A 22,357-nucleotide genomic window follows, 5' to 3' on the forward strand; every position below is an offset into this window, starting at 1 on the left:
ATATTTAATTTCAATATTTTTATAATTTGAGTATAATCAATGATCAGTTCTATAATATGTACTTACACCAAGAAAATGAAAAGGCAAAAGAAATGGACTGACAAAAATGTCTAAGAAAAAGATATATTTTTGGGTGAACTAATGTTGCGCAAGCGGTCGAAAGTCGATTCATATAAGGGACCGATCGAAATCATTTGTATGACATCTGCATCATTCATAGTAATAAATTAATGCATGAGTATGTTACATCTCTGATAGATGTATTGAAATGCATGATGTAAAACATAGACTTAATAAATGCCTATGTGTACACGTAATTTTAATGATGACATTTGTGAAAAATATGGATTGAGGAGCGATGCGATTAACAGCCGCCTCTGTGTTACAGGGGCGGCATTAATGGGCGGCGCGGCGTCCCTGTCGGCCATGTCGTACCGGCCGCAGTGTCTAATGTGCGGCCGCGTCTACTCCTCCACCTCCAACCTCCGTCAGCACATGCTCAATGTCCACTCGCAGACCGACAGGGAGCAGTGGCACGGTTGCCAACACTGCGGAAAGAAATGCAAGACCAAACACTATCTCATCAACCACCAGCTGCAGGCCCACGGGATACGGCAACGCCAGTCTACTTAGTGAAACGACCCGACTGTGTCGCTTTTTGTGAGAATTCAAAGGCTGATAATTACCGGATAGAAAACAATTCGAGCGATTTAAGAAACATTCTAATAAATATGCGGAAGTGCCAGTATTAAGATGTGATAATTTTTTTCTGCTGATATCGATCAAACATGATTCGAAATTTATTTATTCAGCAAAAATATTATTATGAATCAGCGCTAGTATTATAAGTTAGCGTGTAAGTTATATATTTAAAGAATATAAAAAGATATACCCCATACATAACATAACACTGTTGAAACTGTGTCTATATTGTAGCAATATTTTGCAAAATACGTATTATATTTTTTCATTTGCTATAAGAAACGGCGATAGAAGCCAAATATTACATATCATTCCTTACAGAATTCGAATGATCGAAAAACAAGTCAGCCTCGCACATCACAAATTATATAATGACTATTATTAGAATTATCTCAGACCGGAAGTCCCGGTTATATATTTGGGAAAACAACCCAACGTTGTGCAATAATCTTTGACACAAAACTTTGTTAATGTTCTATAATTTCAAAAATTATAATAATGAATACCTAAATCCCAATAATTGAGTAAAATTACAATATTTTACCTGCAGTAATAAGTAATACGTTTTAATATCGGCATTGCAGATGCCGCTGTTACGCTGAGGGAGTCCACTGCCCCCCACATTATTAAACCTGAAGCGACAGCGTCTCCCGACGCGCTTCAATTTAGAGATCCGCAGTTGTCTCCCGTTGACGAGCAAACGTATTCATATCTAGACAATGATTTAATGAAAATATTAACTAGCAGCGTCGTGAGAAACTCTATACTGTTGAAGCATTATCATAACGAAGGTGAACTAGATTGCCCCCTGTGCGGGATGCCGTTGACGTCGTTGGCTCTGGCCCGCCAGCACATCGACGTGCATTACCCGCGGGACAGCCCCCTCTGCCCAGTCAGCTCTTGTGCGAGGCTCTTTGCGCATCCTAACTCAGTAAGGAATCATATGAGAATCAAACACCCCCAGCAGTGGGACAAAATGAAAACATTGAAGTGGAGCTGCGGTTGGAATGCTTAGAACCTTTTGTATTCATTTTACTTGTTATAATACCATTATATTATATACATACTAAATTTATCATTAACACATCAGTTAAGGGTTTGTCCATTTATGACATCACGCCCTGAGTGGGGTAGGTGGTGTGATATAATGTGATCATTTGTAATGATGAAGGGGACTCGGGAGATTATAGAAAGGGTAACATCACAAAACGAACAAAATATAAACTCAACTAAAATATATTGCGAAAACATTTTACAGAAATCAACTTTACTTTTACAGAAATCAACATTAAAAACAAATTTGTTTTTAACGAATGGGGGGGGGGAGTCAAGTGTGATATAATTTAGACAGGGGGAGGTAAAAGATCTTTGATGAAATGTGATGATGAGGGGAGGGGTTACAAAATACAGATAATCATGACTCATTTATGGACGACCCTTAAGTTCTACAGGAAACAGTTCATTTCATTTTCATAAATGTTTCCGAGATAGTTTTTGTATGTTTCATGTCAGTCTGATTTATAATTCTGCTTGAGAATAAGTCATTTTAATATTAAAAAATAAGTTTTGCTTAAGTTATGTCTCATATAATATTGTACGGGCATTCCTAAAATATTAGTAAGTACCTATTTACTCTCGCGCATTCAGCCCACCGATGAAAGATCTCTTTGTAATAAAATTAATATAATCAAAAGTGCTCGCATGCTTTTTTATGATATAGAAAAATTTGATATCCGCGCGGATAGATATCGCGGTCTCTGATAATATATGTAAAAAATAGTTTTATAGTTCCAATATGTGTGAAATTGATTTTTACCAAATAGTATTTTTTGACTGAGTTTTGTATTACACGTAGAGAATATGTTGAATTGTCAGACTGTTAATGTGATTGAAAAGAATGATGATTATAAGCCGTGATGGCCATAAAAATAGTTCCATATAAATCTGGCATAATGTATTTTAGATAATCTGATAAAGGTTTTTACCATAAAATCTAAATAAAACAAATGTTCCTCGTCTCTGTTAAACAGAGTAGTATATAATGTAAGCTTTATAATATTAATAATGCTTTTATCAACATAGAATAGGTTATGTAAATAGATAAAAGATTGTATCTGAACAATCCTACATTTTAACTTTAAGTTTATAACAATGCTTATACATTTTTTATTTGAATAAATTTGCTGACATCATAATCAAGTTTGTTTTGAGATTCGAATTGGTAAAATAACACAATGAATTTCCCAATTGACAATATGAACCCTCCTATTACACCGATATTTTAAATTGAATGAGATGAATTTCATCCGATGGCAACACGATCAGAAACATTCAATTCCTGAACATTTAATAACATAAAAAAAAAACATCGATGTCACAATATGCATGGCTTTGTCTATGAAGATAACAGTGACCCCATTAGCAGTAAGTATATTACGATCAATTTTGTCCACATATTGCAGCAGCCTTCATTCCTAACCGAATAATGATTTATTTATTCTATTTCTTAAATAGTATCACGACGATCGTTGGATATGTTGAGAGTGAGAGCGACAGATCCTCGGCCATGTCCAAAATGCGGCAAAATATATCGATCGGCACACACTCTACGCACTCACCTAGAAGATAAACATACAATATGCCCGGGATATAGGTATGAAAACAATATTATAAAACTAACATTAACATTAAATCTGTACTGTAGTATGCATTTATACTACAGTACAGTACAACCTTTATTATCCAGTCAGCCAGCACATTGCAAAAATGCAGTATGCTTCAAGTGCATGTGACTCTAAGTGAACGTTATCCAAATAACAAAAAATCCATTGAATATACAAAAAATCTTAATGCACGACGTTATCGACATGTCAATGTCAGTCAACTAATTGACTCTGATTCATTTCTTTACAGGCTGATAATTATTTCCAATATATATTTTAATGATAGCAACTTGATATATTTTCACATATCAGTAATATTTAAAATATGTAAAATATGTTAGAAAACAACAACACTCTCCTAATAATTCTAAATGGCTACTCATTACTCATTAGCAGTTGTTTTTAAGAAAAAAAATGAGAACGGTAAAATTAACAAAAAAATAGTAGGGTATTTTTCTGGGGACACTGTATCCCCAGTACTTATTAGCGGGGTGGGGTGCTGATGTATTAATACATAACAACTAATATTTTGAAGCCATGGATGGTGGTTTCCCTTTCTACACCATATTATGTATGGTTCAAAATATTATGGTCACTTAGAGCAATCTATCATCACCTAATTAAACGTTGTTTCAATTATACAGATGCGTGTTATGTGGCACTGTGGCCAAATCTCGCAACTCTCTCCACTCCCATATGTCTCGACAGCACCGAGGGATATCAACAAAGGATTTGCCAGTCTTACCGATGCCGAGTCCCTTTGATCCAGAATTAGCAAGCAGGTAAACTTGATCATATCAGCTATAACATGCATTCTGAAATATCATTCAACAATTAGCTTTCTATATTGCAATTTGTATAATTTACTTAAAGAAAAAATAATACAATAAAAAAAAAATCAATATTTAAAATTGAAAATAACAATGTTAAGTTGTGTCATGTCATGTTGAATATACATGTGATTGAAATCATATTCTGTGATCGCAGGCTATTGGCAAAGGCCGGTGTCAAAATATCTCCGGCCGAATTAAGAGCGAGAGCGTCACCGACGGGACCGAGAAGATCGGACGTGAAACTGGACGCAAAGAGTGCTCACTCGGCCGCCTCAGAAACGAGCTCCATATGCGGGGACAATGACCCTGAAGACTTAACCATCACACCTCATCGGTTTGATATGCTACCGATGTCTCCGCCTCCCAGTGAGTTTCAATAAAATTAATTCACAATCTTCCGAATACGACACCTAACTTATAATTCTATATTTCAAATCATGACCAATCTTTAAAATAAAACGATTACAGTCAAATAATCAAATAAGACACCTGACCGTTTGACTTGTTTTATTGCAGCTATGAATCATCATCATTCAAATACGACAATCACAAAAGTGCCAGCATTGAAAGCGGTAACAGCAAAAAGTATTGACTCGATCGCACAAAATTTAAGTGGAAAACAAGATGAGTACCCGGCAGCTTTAGGAGGATCGGCCATATTGGATACTTATTTGCAGTTTATGGCGGAAAACACTTTTGGTATGCACAAAAAATTATATAAACAATAAAATTGTCACTCGCATTTGTGTGATCCATTTTTAAATAGTATTAATTATTATTTGGTGTTGAATTAATCTGAGTTTTTAATTGTTGAAGGTATGGGAATGACGCAAGAACAAATAGCAGCGATGCATGCAGCAAAATTGGCTCAGTTGAATGCGCTAGGAACGCAACTCGAACGAAAGCAATTAAATTCAATGAACAAACTGTCGCCGCCTCCGCAGGGACCCTTGCATCAGCACTTCTTAGACCAAATGCAAATGCACAATCACTACTCGAAGCGGGATCATAGAGACGATGAAGTATTGAATCTGGGAAAGGACAAAGACAGAGAGAAGGAAAAGGCCAGAGACAGAGACAGAGACCGAAGTATAGTGGACATCGACATGGAGAGAGACATGGACCAGGAGTCCGATCAGAACAGGAATCTCCGGAAACTAAACAGCGACTGCAACGATTACAATAAGAGAGAAAACATCCGAGACGATTCCAGAATAGAGAAGAGAGAGAAAATTCTCGGTGACAGCAGCGGCCCAGACGAAGAAGAATATTCAGATGAAGATTTGCAAAAAGATTGTGAGTAGCTTTTGCGAGGCGAAACTGAAACATCTCAAGATTAAGTCTTCGCTTACCGTCTTATTTTAGAAAACGAGGGTAAAATACATATATATATTATATATACAGAACCTATTTATTAGACATTAATTTTACTGAAAACGATTTTATAACAAAATATGAATGTAAAAATGCGCGTTGTCTCTATCTAGGATGACAAATAAAAATAAATATAATGTGTATAATTGATGTGTCTGTCGAAACAACTCAGAAGACTGCCAGAGCTTCTCATTCAAGTAATTTTCTAGAATTTTATAAAGAAATATTTGTTTGTGCCATTTATTTTATATATATATATTAGTTTCATAATTTTAAGACTTAAGATTTAAGATGAAGATGAATATTTAAGATGAATCGTTTTTACAATTTGGAAATGATTCCGTTTCTTGAAAGACGATGGACGCGGGTGCGCCCCGCGCCGTCAGCGTGCAGATAGAAGAAAGAGTATGCGGAGTGCGGAAGCATACATTTATTCCATCCATCTACCTCAAAATATTGTAGTGTTTACAAAAATATTCCTCCAAAAATTACAAACATATAATTCCATCCATCTACCTCAAATCAATAAATAGATAATTTTAAATAAGAGTTCGATGAATATTAAATAAGGATCGATATTTAATAGGATCAAAACCTCAAAACCACAAATTAGTCTACAGAATAATAACTTTAATATAAATAATATAAATAATTCCAAACCTGTACCTCTGAAAATTTGTATAAGCTTATCTGTTAAAAGACATTTCAAACGAGAATATAAAAAAGTATACGATAAAAAAATTGTAGAGCTTGAAAATTATACTAAAAAATTAGTCAATAATAGATATCAATTTTTCTTATAATAAATTAGAAAAATATACTGAAATTTAAATGATCAGCGATAAAATATATTTTGACTAAGCCCTTTTTGGAAAAATTACAATGACAATAGGCATTTGATATTTTTAGCACAAATCGTGTGTTACTAGATTATTTAACATCTACTTGCAAAAGCAATAAAAAAATTGTTTGGAAAACCTGAAAAATATGTCTGTCAATTAACGTGAAACTTTTAATAATAACTAAGTACTATTTTCAATATCGTAATTTTCTTGAAGAAAGCCGAAATCTATTAATAGTAAAAACCCTTTGCCATAATGGATTTCGTTAAAATTTAATATCAGTGAATTACTATGAAAAAAATATATTGCAATATTTTTGATTAAAAACATTCAAAATAATTTTAATAAACATTATTCAGCAACTTTCTCTTATTGCTCTTGCAGACATTAGCGTTAGTTGGCAGACAAACACTAGTCTAGTACATAACATGACATAATCACTAAAAGCCACAACCCTCAAGTACAATACGTTTACATTTGTATACTTAGAATAAGACGATGTCTTGTGTTATAATCAGATAGATATTTAAATATACATAATGGGCATTTTAGAAGATTTTTAGTATAATTTCTTATGATCATAATCAAAACGGTGTTACAAATTTGATAAAAAATGTTAACTAAACTTATATGTTTTGTCCATGTTTCTAATATTGTTGGATCAAAAATTGTCTAGTTTGTCATAAGTTAGAATACCAGTGATTTTTTAAAACAATTTTACAATATTGACATATTCTTAGGATTCATATTTGTCTTTAATTTGAATGTGCATTGATATATTGTCTATTACTATATCAATGCAGCGTCATATAGGAAGTATCAATTCAATTGAATACTTACACGTTTATGTTTTTGTTATTATTCTAAATGAAATAAGTTACCACATGAAAATGTCAGGATGTATTGTTAGCTTAGCTGCGACACCGTTAGAAATCGGTCACATTTACACAAAATTTAATTTATTGTCTATTATAATTGGAGGAAATAGTTTACTGTCGCCGTTGTTGAAAGCGTTTACCTCATTTACATAATAATTTACTATCGGAGACGACTTTAAACGTTGTGACGTTTGTCTGAATTCATATTTATAAAGTCTCGCCTATTATTACAGACGTAGAAATACCTCGCAAGCAGCTAGGGTTAGATTTTATATAATAAGTGATTCTTTACAAGTCATTTGCATGTAAAATAATCAAATGTATGTCATGTGATGCGAGAGATAATTATTACAGTTGATTATTTTATACAGCAGCATTTATTGCAAATAGATTAGTGTGTGTTTTATTACCCGCTCGCCCATTGACAAATACTTTATTACGAATATTTTCATTATATCAGATTGAATCTCATTAACTATAATATGTTGACGATTTAAATATCAATAATAGAAAAATATTGACATAGTATGTAATAAGATAATTAAAATTTACTGAATACAGGAAAAGTTGTTTTTTTTTGTAATGATTGTGATGTAATTTGTTCTCATGGCATCGTCAAAGTTTGTAAATAAAAGTTTTATTCGGTTTGCAGAACATAACAGTGCTTTAATATAGCGAGCACAATACGGTAAAATGTTTTAAAGGTGCTTTATTTGTTATAACTAAATATATATGATTTTGTTAAAATATTTAAAAACTAAAAACTCATTTCATCTGCATTGGGGTTTTTTTTAGAATATAGGGAGTGGATTTTTCTATTACTATAAATAAACATTTGTAAATAGTTTACATACCTTTCAAGAAATTGGTTACTTCAAGTCTTTTCTGAAATATGTATTCTCTCTGTTATAAAATACATAATTAATTACACACTTGCAAATTTATAATTACATCCTATTATAGTTTTGATTCATCATGCTTACCAATAGCAAAGTTTATTAAGTGCTGAATAATTATTGTTATCCTGTTGGGAAATTATTGATATTTTTTTGACCATGACACATTTGGATTAATGTAGCATAGTCATGACTTACTTGTGTGATATTTTACTAAATTTCATGTGTTTTTAAATGTTTTAAACATACTTATATACATATTATAATAGACTAACTAGAGACAATTATTATTATCGCAATAAATTTCGTGTTTTTCTTTCCATCATAACATATTATCTTAATTTTTTTCATTATTTATAAAAAATATTCTCAAGTGTAGAGCACTTAAACGAACTAATTGTATGAGCTTAATACTTTAACACGATTTTGAATGGTTACCACTCGGGTTTGAATGGTTATTATACCGGAATAATGTCTATAATAACTTCTTTATTAAATAATATGAATGTAGTTGTTGAAAAATTTAATCATATTACATATGTCAGTTTTATATTATTTCTTCTAAAAATGTTCTACCTTATTATACGTTCATACTGCATTTCTATCGCATAAGATTTAGAAACGATATAACTTTTAAAAAGTTTCAAACATTGTATTGTGCAAAAATTGCCATAATGATTTTTAGGAGTTTACATTTTCCAAGAGGAAAAATAAACTATAATTTTTGATACCGGTAAATTCGATTAAATGAATATTGATTTACGCCGCATACCGACGCCGCGTAAATGAATCTTATACAATTATAGCATACGAATGCAGAATGTTCAGTAATTTTAAATGTAGCACCGTATCAGAAATATTAGGAAGAAAATAATAATTTTTGATGTGTTAGCAGTTAGATGCTTACTGTTGAGGGACGAGGTGCCTTCTAAAATTAAATGAATGAGCCTGAACGAATCAGACTATTGCACAAACTGTTTTTACCAACTCGTAGCCGCACGCACTGCAAAACAGACGAATGGAGTAAAATCCTCACTTCGACAGCAGATGGAATGATTGTGTTGTGACAGTTGTCTGTTTTAGTTACATTACGAGTACGCGCGTGCGACGTGTGACCGTCGGCATTGACATGTCGACGCAGGTGACACGATCGACACTACAAAGTACACCGAGTTAGTCAGGCGTTCTAAGTTCCTAAATACTTGCTCCCTATGATAGTAATATAATAAGTATGTACATATATTATATTTTACCATTAATTGTTTAATTCGTAAGTACATTATTTAGAATATAGCGAAATATAAATGGCCATTCATTAGATATTACTTTTATATAGATAAGTAATAACAACCATACAGAATCATTATGTCGTGAATCATGTGTAAGTGTTACATTGATACGAATAAAATTATTAAATAACCGTCATAAGAGTTCGCATCGGCTCTTTAAAAGTCCCGTAGAGACACGATAGATGGTAAAATTGCTTGTTTTTTAGGTACTAAATTTTAATTTGCATACATCTACACTTTAAGTGAATCACGGAATCTCACTGAGTTGCATACACTGAATTGAAAAATATGCCTGAGCGTGATGTTGCTACAAATAAACAAATAAAAATCATAGACAATGTAACGGAAGTGCACAAGGTCCTCGAGAGGAAAATACGATAAAAGAGCTTACATTACAAACACTCATTCACGGATGCACTATAAGATAGAATATAACTTGTACTGGTAAATAAAACATAACTATAAAGTTTAGAAAATATGAAATGTTGATTAGTTGCATTGAATACCTCTGTTCTTTAAGGTCAGCCCACATGTCTGCAGAATATTGTAGTAACACAAGTATTTTATCAGGCAATGTTAATGAATGTTGTGAAGTAATTCATATTAGTCGGACAATTTTGGACTCTTCATAATCAAATCTGTTATTTCACCCCGACAGGAAAAAACAAGAAATCATGACAATTTTCTATTTCTTCGACTGTAATTTATTAATTTAGTTCCTAATTTGTTGTCACTCATTAAAAATAATGTTATTTTTACATTTTCTTAAAACAATTTTGAGCTTCTCATTGTACTTATTATTCATATTGTTGTACTTGCCATAATGTTGATTTAGTAGTCATAAGTATTTGAAATTGTGTACCGCTTGAATAATAAGATTTATATTGAATAAAGTAAGTGTTTAAAATGTTTTTAAATGTTTTATTTTGAACCCAAAAAATACAATATAATTAATTTAATGAACTGTGATGTCAACATCTGAAATAGAATTCAGCAATAAAAATAAAATTGTTTCAGACATATAATACAATATAAATAAATACATACAGATATTATATTGATTTAGACATTTTCACGTAGAAGAAAAAAATGGATTTAAGGCGAAGTCTTCACTGAGCCTTTTTTAAAGAGGCACCTAGCGGAAAAATACGAAGCTTGCAATTTGAGACATTTTTTTGATAATTTACAATTTCAACTGTATTAATGAATAAATATGTATCTGAAAACATTAAAAAGAAAAATATTTTTTATTTTAAGTCGAAGATAAACTTACAATTGTAAAAAATGTAATAAAATGTGAATTTGTTGAATCGAACCGCACCCTATTATTACATATATTTTATGGTCATATTTATTATTAAAATTTAGTTTATTAAGTTTTCTAAGCATCACCTAAGAGATTTTTGACTAATTCATAGTTTTAATATTTTTTATATCTATTTTAAAAAACATCGATTTTTATAAAAAATATAAATGTGTATAACTTGAAATCCTTTTTATTTATAAAAAAGGCTCAGTGAAGACTTCGCCTTAACATCAAATGAAATATGTATAAAAAAAAATCTTGCCATTCCTACATCAAAAAATATCTCAGATTTTTGTGCTGAATGTAACAAGAAGTACCTAATTGACAATACATACATACCCCATTACAATTGTTTTCGATTTTTTTTAACTTATGCTTGTACCTATATAAAATTTAGAATCAAAATCCACTTTCATTATAATATGTAACGTACTTAAATATAATAATAACAATCATACATTCAGAAATATCAATATAAATACCTATTTCCACACATTTTAATCATTCATTCATTCGTGGACAACAGCCGTGCAAATTTATAGATAAGATATTTTGTACGATAATAAGAAATAGGCACATGAAAATGGATTGTTATATAAAATTAGTCAAGATGCACACATACACATTGGATTCAATGAGTTTTTTTATAAAAATTTTAAACTACGAGGGTGGGTCAATAAGTCCTTAGAAAAGCCGACAGGTGGCAAGACTAGTACTGTAAGCGGTTTGTTTTCATGCAGCGGCACTACCGATTCAGTATGCTGCGAAGTTTCAATCAGATTGGTCGGGTTGTTGTTTTTTATTTTCATACATTTAAAAAAAAATTTGCTTGTTTACAAAAATGGAGAAAATTGAGTTTAGAGCTGTTATTAAACATTTTAATATAAAAGGGTTAACAGCAAAGGAAATAAAAAATGAGTTGGATTTAGTTCACGGCACATCTGCTCCTTCACTTGCAACTATTTATAACTGGTTAAATGAATTTAAACGTGGTCGTACATCAACAAAGGATGAACCACGCTCAGGACGTCCTGTAGAGGTGACTACACCAGAAATGATCAATAAAATCCACGATATGGTGTTAAGTGACCGAAGATTAAAGTTGAGTGAGATAATTGAGGTTACAGGGATCTCAAAAGGTAGCGTCATTTCTATTTTACATGACAAATTGGGCATGAAAAAAGTTTCTGCAAGATGGGTGCCGCGTTTGCTCACAGTCGACAATAAACGCAATAGGGTGGTGGCCTCTAAAGCCCTGTTGTCGCTCATGCAACGCAATCCGGATGAATTTTTTCGTCGCTTTGTGACTGTAGATGAAACATGGATACACCACTATACTCCCGAGACGAAAGAACAGTCAAAGCAGTGGATTGCGAAAGGCGAACCATGTCCAAAAAGGCGAAAACCGTAAAATCAGCTGGTAAGGTTATGGCTACTGTATTTTGGGATGCACGTGGAATTATTTTCGTTGACTATTTGGAAAAAGGAAAAACAATAACAGGGGATTATTATGCATCTTTATTGGACCAGCTAAAAAACGAAATTGAAGAAAAACGGCCTCATTTAAACAGGAAAAAAATCCTCTTTCATCAGGACAATGCCCGTGTTCACACATGTTTACGATCAATGGCTAAAATTGAAGAATTGAAGTTCGAATTGGTCGACCACCCACCGTATTCGCCAGATTTAGCCCCCAGTGACTTTTCCTTTTCCCAAACTTAAAAAAATGGCTAAGTGGACAACGTTTTTTTTCAAATGAAGAAGTCATCGATCGGACAAATGCTTATTTTGAGGACCTTCCGAAAACTTATTTTTCTGACGGTTTAAAAAAAATTGAGAAACGTTTAACCAAGTGTATTGAGCTCCAAGGAGATTATGTTGAGAAATAAAAAAAAAATACAAAAATAAAAACTGTTTTAATGCTTTTTTCTAAGGAATTATTGACCCACCCTCGTACATTGTGTAATTTATAATAAACGCAATCAATCTGGAAACAAACAATAACCAAAAGAGAGACTCGGAGATCAACAATCTGAGGGGATCAATAAAACTCTTCATATAGGTAATTAAATATTATAATAGTACGTCTACCTATAAAAATGACTGGCAATGCATGATTTATAAAAAAAATGAAGAAGGGATACCAAATTATTTGCGGACAGTCACATAATTAATGAATCACAAAAGCAGACATGTTCAGAAGGAATTCCACAGAACAAAATTTCAATAATAAAATGCATGTCGGTACTTCACATATTTTGATGCATTAAATAAAGATAACAGTTTATTACAAAACATATCACAATCACTTACCGAGATAGTAAAAAGGAAAAAAAAACATAGTTTACCATAAAAATAAGTACTATCAGGTTTATAAATTTAATTAACGTCTACCATTTCTCTAATGAATTCTGTTCTATGTCGAAATGTTTATTGTGTACTTACTTAGTGAAAATCCTCGATCCTTGGCCTATTTTATATTAATATAAATTAAAGGGAAAGCTTCGTAGAAAATAATTTTAAAAATAAGTTACATGGAAAATTAACGGTTAACACTATATTTATTTTTAAATAACATATAAGTAATAATATATAATGCAGATGTGTATTTTAAATAAAATATTTCAATGATCTTTGGCATTGAATGTCTATCAGTAGGTAGGTACCTAATATTTTTTTTCAGTTACAATTATTAGAGCTAGTGCACTTGGAACTTGCAAATGATTGATAGAAAAAGATAACTAAACAAAGACAAGCCAGGTTTTGAATAAATTCGAACCACCTTATAAAATAAATATTTTAATATAAGCTACCTAAGGCAAAATATTAAATGTACAAACAGTATACACAAGACAAAGAATGGTGCGATTTACGATTACAATAAATCATAATTTACTGGAATAAGTGATCACCAAAATATACTTTTATTCCATAATACATCATGATTTATTGAATACGCAATCACCAAATTATGAAAGTCTCAAAAGATCATTAAAAATTAGCTGTCCCATATTATATTACATACATACATTGTTATGTAGTTATACAAAATATAATGATAAGGTATCTACATTCTTCTGTGATATTCATAAGCTCTAATATTAAGTTTAAAAAAAATTATAAAATTTCACCGAAAAAATACTATTTTTTGCTCGCTAAAGCTATGCCCAATCCGACTATGCCACCGATTAAAAGTAAAGCCCCGCCGGCTTTCGCTACGCCTGCCACTGCTTCACTCTCCATTTTTTTGTGAACCTGCTTCTGTAAAAATTAAAAAAATATATTATGTAGTTGTATTCTATATACACAATAAATCATTTGGTAATAGCTGGTCGGCTGGCATTAGAAAGGCGATTCTAAGAGAGATATTTCGAGAAAACCTACGATTTCACAAACCCAACAATCTTTCGATTAATGCTCAAATTACATTGGCAGATTCCGTCTAGGCCGACCGTCTGCCACGATTGCGAAAAGCTATGGTTAAGTCACTTTTCTAGAATCATGAGCAAATTGGAAGAATTCTTATTTATTGGGCACGATTCACCTACCGAAGATTGCCGAGAACGTGCAAAAATATCTGAAACTAACGGCCGCTTTGCGAGTCGCATCACCGAAGATATTCGCTGGATTCTGAATTCAACAGTCAAACGTCACATCTCTCTTTCGAATACCATCAAATAACTATCCTCAAAGTGGTTAAAAATCAAACAGTCTGGACTAGCGACCTACATTTAATTAGGGTTAGTTCTAATCTTATCACTGCTAGCCAATTTTTACGGAATTTTTGTGGACACTTGTAGTCCAGCTATTTTTGGAATAAAATAAATCCCTTAAAAAATATGAAATAAGAACAGAATCATAAATATTTGTGAAAACTTCCCAAATCAACATGTTTCCAGAGTTTATCGTGAATATTTTTACACTAAAATCATGAATACTGTTTAGAAAATATACACGAATAGTTAATTCAGAAGTTACGACGTTTACAAGAACCCGCTAGTTAACTCGTCCGTAGCCTGACTCGACATACATGCTTTGGCGAGTTAACTTGCGTTAACGAGTTATTTATAAAAACGTGCCGATCACACTGTTCTACAATAAGCCAACTTTTGACCCAGTATTTCGTTAACGAAGAGTCCTTCTTATCCGCCTGAGTGAGTTGAAATATAGCCGTACTTGCTACAATCAATCTTAACTGATTCGCTTGGAGATTCACACTCCCCAGGTAAATCCATTATGTAAATTAATAATAAGTATACATAACTAAAATATTTTTTATAAAAAGAACAACCTACGTCAAACGGCCGCGACTGGCTACTTGCTACACTAGTTAGCTTTGACAGCTGAGTGGAAAACCGTTCAGTGTAGCCAGCAACGAAGAAATATTTTTTGGTCCACCTATATTGTCGAATAATAGCAACACTATGTTTATTTTAAGTCAATTTTAAGCAAGGATCAACACGATCGAAGCGTGTAATTGCTTATAGTGTAAAGACGATTGGTCACGATGGTTGGTGTGGATCTCGTTTGAACTGTGCGTCTGCCGATGTAATTAAGCCATGAGATGGGTTGGTCTCGCTTAATGAATTAACTTACATTGACTAATCTGGAAAGTGTTTGAAATGAAAATGTCTGGTTTGAGGAGTGTTAGTAGCGGTGGTTGCATGGAGTACGATATTATGTGCTCCGACTCCATATCCAAATACTCATGCTCCACTCCAATGTCCTGGTTAAAACGTAATGGTTACAGACAATTTGCAATGACATACCTGTAATTGTAGAACTTGATTATTAGTAGGTTCCGTTATAAGTAGAAGGTTCAGAATTTCTTTTGCTTTGGAATATTTCTTCGATCTTGCGTGGCCTATTGCTAAATAGTACATATAGTCTCTTCTATCCTCAACATTGTTCCGGCAAAGCTCATTCAGCAAGAATATTCCCTGCAATACAAGTTTTTAATTTAAAACACACATTAATATTAAGTATGTCCATTGTGGATTAACTGGACCATGGATCAAGTCATATTCTCGCAAAAATTAGCTTTATAATTTTGTCTTGTCTTAAATACGTATCCGATTGGCGAAATGTCAATTCATTAAAAACTCTTATTAGAGATAGTGAATCATTATTTTTGGAAGGTGACATTTTTATTACATATTTAGTTTAATGCTTTTAATTGTATCAAAGAATGTCCCTCGGCTAACTGCAAGAGAGGCATTCTCCAATTCTTCGGTCACATGGTAAAAAGAGATCCGAGCAGGAGAGAAGAGTGGTATCTGGATCAGATGTAACACCACCAATAAATCAAGAAGCAACAAGATCATTGTCCCTGAATAGGTACTATATTTTAGCCCATTAAACTTATGTTTCCCGAAAATTATATGGTGCATCTAATGAAGTGGCCGGTACAACTCTTACTTTTTTTTAAAAATTCATTATTTTTATTTTTTCTCTACAATGTGAAATGCATCTAATTGAAGTTTCTTGAATACAAGGTGACCGCTAACTCAATGCTTCCAACATGAAAAGGTTCCACATCCCTGGTCTAACACCAAGTATTTTTTTACAAACCTTTCCAATATCAACCGGATATTTGCTTTTGACAAGGCACCAGGCGTATTCAAACTTGGCTTTGTCTGTCACTGCATTTCGTTGAAGTTCTTCATAATAGGCTTTCTCGAATTTCTAGAATGATAATTATTACAACAACATAAATTATATAAGATAATATTTTACATTAAATTAATAGAGATATTATTATTCATGATGGGAGTCTCTATCATTAATATCATAAAAATAATTAATGATTTCACAAGTAATCATAATATTTGTGAGTCATGACAGCTCGTAATATTTGTTGATGCAAAGAAGCGTGACGAATTAAATCGTCTGTGCGTTTGTTGAAATATACAAATTATTGATGTTAAAAATGGTGCAATATTTTTGTTACCTCTAGATCTTGGCGAGACACAACTTCGTCCAGAATATCCTCCATAATGGAATACGGAATAAACTTTCAACGTAATATTGACTAGTGGGCAGATGACCGGAGCTTGCGTATTTTGTATAACACTTTCTTGATGGACAAAAATATGATAAACAATAAATTAATATGACACTGACTTCTATAGAATCGTCAAAATATTGCTTCGCATATCAGTTGTCACTTGTCACAGCGCAATATATTGTTTATGATTTAGAGTATATTAGTTTATGGTCTAGTAAAAGCTAATACAGCGGTCCCCAACCAATGTATCTCGAGCAAATTAAGAATTTAAAAATTTTAGGCGAGCCACACATAGGACGATGACCTTTTATTTTAAAAAATCAGCACAATACGTAAAAGAAAACACAATAATTATACACTACTACTGTTTATTACTACTTATAATTTACTTACTACAAATTAAAAACAATACAGGACAAACAAAACTTATTAATAATCAGGCCATCCTCCCACGGCGCAACTGAATTCCGACGGAACTGAAACTAAAATTCCAGCCAGTATCTAGTTAATGTATTTCAATGGCGGCTCGCTGACGGCGAGACTGGAATCTCTCAGCTTCAAAACGGTCGCGAAGAGACGCGACATGCTAGTCGCGCGGTCTCTGAAGTTTCCAGTCACCGTAAAACAGTGGTACCAACAACATTAGATTTCGGTGAAAAATTATATTTTCTTACCAAAATTGGTAGCACTTCGTAAAGCCGCTAGCGTCATAATTATCGTAAAAACCAAAACAACCAGAGACGTCAAAAGTATAGATGAGCGAACAGAGTAACAGACTTTTAATTTAAATTTTGTGGCAGAAGTCGAGAGACACCCCTGTCTGTACAATTACAGGCTACCACAATATTCCCGTAGAGATATTACGGAAAAGGCTTGGAATGAAGTAGGAAAGGTAATGAATTAGACAGGTATGTTCGAAATTCGTATGTATTTTATTTATTAATTAAACATTTATATTATACAAGAGAGAGCATATAAATGGCTTTACCCAACAAGAATAATAATAAATGAAATTTGTAGCGCGGGACCTCCGAATACTTTCTCTCTCGCACATCGGCCGTCACCTATAGTCGACGCGGGCGCCCCCACCACCGCGCGTTCGTCACATCATTAGATTCGGTGAAAAATCATATTTTCTTACCAAAATTGGCCGCACTGCGAACATGTGTCATGCTATAAAATTCGAATAAACACAGCAGCGTGCGTGTTGTGGGTTTTTATACAAAACAGCTGATGGTTCAGTTTGACAGTTTGAGGTTATGTGATTATTATTTCAAGTGGTTTCAGTAGCGCCGTGTGCGAAGCATCACATTGGCCAGTTTATGAGTTCCTTCACAAACCAGTTCTGTCAGATTTCAGTTGCGCCGTGGGAGGAGGGCCTAAAACACTCTTGTCACATATGTACCCAATCGTCATGTAGTATATTTGAGCCTTAAAGAAGGTAGTGGTCGGCGGGCGGCGGCGTCTTGCGAAACTCAAACGTATACCGTGTGTGAAATGTTCGTAGACAGTGTCTTTTTTGAGGCATATCACACACGGTTATACGTTTGAGTTGCGCAAGACGGCACACATCAATAGGTACTTCAGCTTACAACCAATTTATGATTAGCGTATTTTCATTATAAAAAGTTCCCGCAATAAAAAAAAATATTAGGATTCAGGGTAAGAAAGAATAATGCAAATGGACGTATTTTATTTTAATCGCAATACATAAACACAATATTTTGAAAAATTAAACACAAATCAGTTAATAGCAAATGGGTAAATCTTGGAATAAAAAATATGGTCTTGTTTTTACATATTGTTCATAATAGTATATAAAATAACATGGTATTATTGTTTAGATAAAACTGTTAAATACAAAACGCAAATAAGTATGTTAAAAAATAATTACTTATACAAATAAAAAAAGAAGTTTATTATGATACGAGGGTGGGTCAATAATTCCTTAGAAAAAAGCATTAAAACAGTTTTTATTTTTGTATTTTTTTTTTATTTCTCAACATAATCTCCTTGGAGCTCAATACACTTGGTTAGACGTTTCTCAATTTTTTTTAAACCGTCAGAAAAATAAGTTTTCGGAAGGTCCTCAAAATAAGCATTTGTCCGATCGATGACTTCTTCATTTGAAAAAAAACGTTGTCCACTTAGCCATTTTTTTAAGTTTGGGAAAAGGAAAAGTCACTGGGGGCTAAATCTGGCGAATACGGTGGGTGGTCGACCAATTCGAACTTCAATTCTTCAATTTTAGCCATTGATCGTAAACATGTGTGAACACGGGCATTGTCCTGATGAAAGAGGATTTTTTTCCTGTTTAAATGAGGCCGTTTTTCTTCAATTTCGTTTTTTAGCTGGTCCAATAAAGATGCATAATAATCCCCTGTTATTGTTTTTCCTTTTTCCAAATAGTCAACGAAAATAATTTCACGTGCATCCCAAAATACAGTAGCCATAACCTTACCAGCTGATTTTACGGTTTTCGCCTTCTTTGGACATGGTTTGCCTTCGCAATCCACTGCTTTGACTGTTCTTTCGTCTCGGGAGTATAGTGGTGTATCCATGTTTCATCTACAGTCACAAAGCGACGAAAAAATTTATCCGGATTGCGTTGCATGAGCGACAACAGGGCTTTAGAGGCCACCACCCTATTGCGTTTATTGTCGACTGTGAGCAAACGCGGCACCCATCTTGCAGAAATATTTTTCATGCCCAATTTGTCATGTAAAATAGAAATGACGCTACCTTTTGAGATCCCTGTAACCTCAATTATCTCACTCAACTTTAATCTTCGGTCACTTAACACCATATCGTGGATTTTATTGATCATTTCTGATGTAGTCACCTCTACAGGACGTCCTGAGCGTGGTTCATCCTTTGTTGATGTACGACCACGTTTAAATTCATTTAACCAGTTATAAATAGTTGCAAGTGAAGGAGCAGATATGCCGTGAACTAAATCCAACTAATTTTTTATTTCCTTTGCTGTTAGCCCTTTTATATTAAAATGTTTGATAACAGCTCCAAACTCAATTTTCTCCATTTTCCATTTTTCCATTTTCCACAAGCAAATTTTTTTTTTAAACGTACGAGAAACACACAACAACCCGACCAATCTGATTGAAACTTCGCAGCATACTGAATCGGTAGTGCCGCTGCATGAAAACAAACCACTTACAGTACTAGTCGCGCCACCTGTCGGCTTTTCTAAGGACTTATTGACCCACCCTCGTACCTATTTACAAATGTGTATTTTGAAAATATTTTATGAAATAAAAATATAACATTGGTTCGTTATTGACATACTTATTATTGTTTATAAAATTACTTGTTTATAATATAAACCTATTAGATACAAAATGTAGGTAGGTATGTTGACAATTTGATTATATTATAGTTAATTACAATATTTTATCTATTTTGCATATTATATCGTTATTCATACAAAAAAGAAAAAATAATTTATATATCATTACAAAATTGCTACATATTATACCTACTCCATTACATACCTCATATAAATATAATTTTTTGTATGTTAGGTAGGTAGGTACCTATTCTTAAAAATATATTTAACTCTGAAATGAAATATAAATCTATGTATGATAAAAACTGAATATGGATGCAAGATTTCAGAGGTTTTTATTCGATTCTGGCGAATTCAACCCCTGGAACCAGCGTTAGGGGTAGTAAAAATCTGCATAACGGTTTTGTTATAATTTTCGCGCTTTTTCAACCGCCACGCAAAATTCCGCGATCATACCCCTTCAAAGTTATTGTATCTGGTGAACACGCTGGCCCGGTACAACAAAGTTATCACTGCATCTCGCTGCCGCCCCGTTATCCGGTACTCGCCGGAACAGTAAGTACGATTCGTAATTACCCTGATTTCTAGTATTTTGATTAACCATGCGAAAATTTCACGTACGGGGATGTCTAAGTTATCAAACTCTTCGTCTTCAAAAACTCTTGTATGTTCACCCCACGTAACGTACGTATCGTCATGGCTGAGCGGCGTGAGTCTATCGTAAGACTATAGATATAGTAAGACTATCTTAACTAAATACATGGATATTCATTACCTCTAATTATTTTATAATTACTGTGTGAAAATTATTCTTAGTCCTTAGCCATATATGGTTGGATATCTCGCAACCCTTTCTTATTACGCGGTCAACGGTATAATTTGGTCATCCGCGATCCAGAGACGGTTATGGGATTCAATTGGATCGGATGCGTGATACTCGAGTTATCGTCGATAAATTAATTGTATAGAAATCTCGCGGATTCTGTACTCGCGGGTGGGAGACGGGTCCATAAGTGCGAGCGAGACAACTGCCGGATCACCTATCTGGAGACGCCACTCTCAGAACGGCCGCGAACGGCTGAGGCTCGACGAACGGTGGACCCTCCCTCTATTCCTCCCACATGTATTGGGATTTTAGTATGAAAACCGATACCTATGCAAATCAGGCAAAAAGATGAAAAAATCGTCAGAAAACGAAGTTATCCGAATTAGGAGAAAATAAGAATGTTTAGTTTTTACGTGAAAATTTTGTATGGGGCCCCGAATTTTCCGCTGATATTATGGGTACAAAAATTACATCTAATCTACAACTAGATTTGTCCTATGGCTTAGATTACTTTAATATTACGTTATGATTATCATTATTAATCTATATATTAACGCCCGTCTATATTCCACACACTGATACCTATCTAATCATTGCAAATACATTTGACATTATTTCATATTACATTTCATTATTATTACATTATTCAAAGCCCAAATACATGATAATTCTATGCTTATCATCTATATACCTATCGCATATATAGCTAACATCAAAATACCTATTACTATCATCTTATTTAATCGAGTTTACTTTTGTATGTCTACTTTTTATACTAGAATTTACGTTAATTTTTATTATTATTATGCCGCTGCTGTATACGTTTACCTTTCTTGGTCCTTATGACCGATTTATACCTTCCACAGTTCACCTTGAGAGGCGGTGGGACCTGTCAAAGTAAACTATGGGACTCATACACATATTTATATGCTGCTCTGCTTTGTCGAGGGTCGTAGTCACATAACCAGTGGCAGATTGACTACTAGGATCAGACCGCATGATTGGGTTGGCACTACTCCCTATGGGAGCACCCCTCAAGGGGTTACAAATTAGGTGCGCGACAAATGCCTCTCCCTAAAACCGAAACCAACCGTAAGAGCCTGATCTCAATGTGCCAGCGGCCACCCTCGACTCGGCGTAGACAACAAATGACAGTTCATGCAAAACTTACAATTATTTACTAAAATATGCACATGGATACATGGATAACAACTTTTTTCTTGATTTGGACTTTGCCCAGTGTCGGGACTATAGCTAAAATATTGTTTGGCAAAAGACTATACAATACAAATATTGATTAGATAAATATCATTCCCAGGTCGTTGGTGACTGATGTGGTCGGGCCTCTCACCTCCTCGCGAGGAATGCGGTATTGGATGAGGTCTTACAGTAGTACCTCTCCATTAATCCATCGTCGAGGTTTAGTGGATAGCTTTC

The 22,357-nt window shown here is 33.5% G+C and overlaps 2 protein-coding genes across 4 annotated transcripts in view; one reads left to right on the plus strand and one right to left on the minus strand.

Moving 5' to 3' along the window:
* ab (BTB/POZ-zinc finger protein abrupt) overlaps positions 1 to 5,624 on the plus strand; it is a 28,691-nt gene extending 23,067 nt beyond the window's left edge. For all 3 annotated transcript variants that reach the window (XM_085955764.1, XM_085955763.1, XM_085955765.1), the window contains exons 9-13: positions 3,217 to 3,355; positions 4,010 to 4,147; positions 4,353 to 4,564; positions 4,715 to 4,897; positions 5,015 to 5,624. In XM_085955764.1, the coding sequence (XP_085811890.1) occupies positions 3,217 to 3,355; positions 4,010 to 4,147; positions 4,353 to 4,564; positions 4,715 to 4,897; positions 5,015 to 5,502 (1,160 nt within the window). In that variant the 3' untranslated portion in view covers positions 5,503 to 5,624. The remainder of the gene's footprint in view (positions 1 to 3,216; positions 3,356 to 4,009; positions 4,148 to 4,352; positions 4,565 to 4,714; positions 4,898 to 5,014) is intronic.
* Positions 5,625 to 11,150: 5,526 nt separating this feature from the next.
* Fis1 (Mitochondrial fission 1 protein) lies at positions 11,151 to 16,974 on the minus strand. The gene is made up of 5 exons (XM_085955767.1): positions 16,734 to 16,974; positions 16,355 to 16,468; positions 15,553 to 15,723; positions 12,733 to 14,044; positions 11,151 to 11,443 (listed from the first exon to the last, which is right to left on the minus strand). The coding sequence occupies exons 1-4, from the start codon at positions 16,776 to 16,778 to the stop codon at positions 13,925 to 13,927; spliced, it is 450 nt and encodes a 149-aa protein (XP_085811893.1). The 5' UTR covers positions 16,779 to 16,974; the 3' UTR covers positions 11,151 to 11,443; positions 12,733 to 13,924.
* Between the last annotated feature and the right edge of the window lie 5,383 nt (positions 16,975 to 22,357).

This window comes from Rhyacophila brunnea, unplaced genomic scaffold, assembly GCF_057557595.1.
Source record: "Rhyacophila brunnea isolate RB1 unplaced genomic scaffold, BYU_Rbru_1.0 scaffold_5, whole genome shotgun sequence".
Lineage (NCBI taxonomy): Eukaryota > Metazoa > Arthropoda > Insecta > Trichoptera > Rhyacophilidae > Rhyacophila > Rhyacophila brunnea.

Bases quoted from the DNA above. Each gene is read 5' to 3' on its own strand.
- Fis1 (XM_085955767.1), bottom strand. From the start codon at position 16,778: ATGGAGGATATTCTGGACGAAGTTGTGTCTCGCCAAGATCTAGAG. The intron at 15,724-16,354 runs GTTTGTAAAAAA...CTTGTATTGCAG, and splicing joins ATCCGGTTGATATTGGAAAG to GGAATATTCTTGCTGAATGA. The intron at 14,045-15,552 runs GTATGTCATTGC...TAATTTTTACAG, and splicing joins ATCAAGTTCTACAATTACAG to AAGCAGGTTCACAAAAAAAT.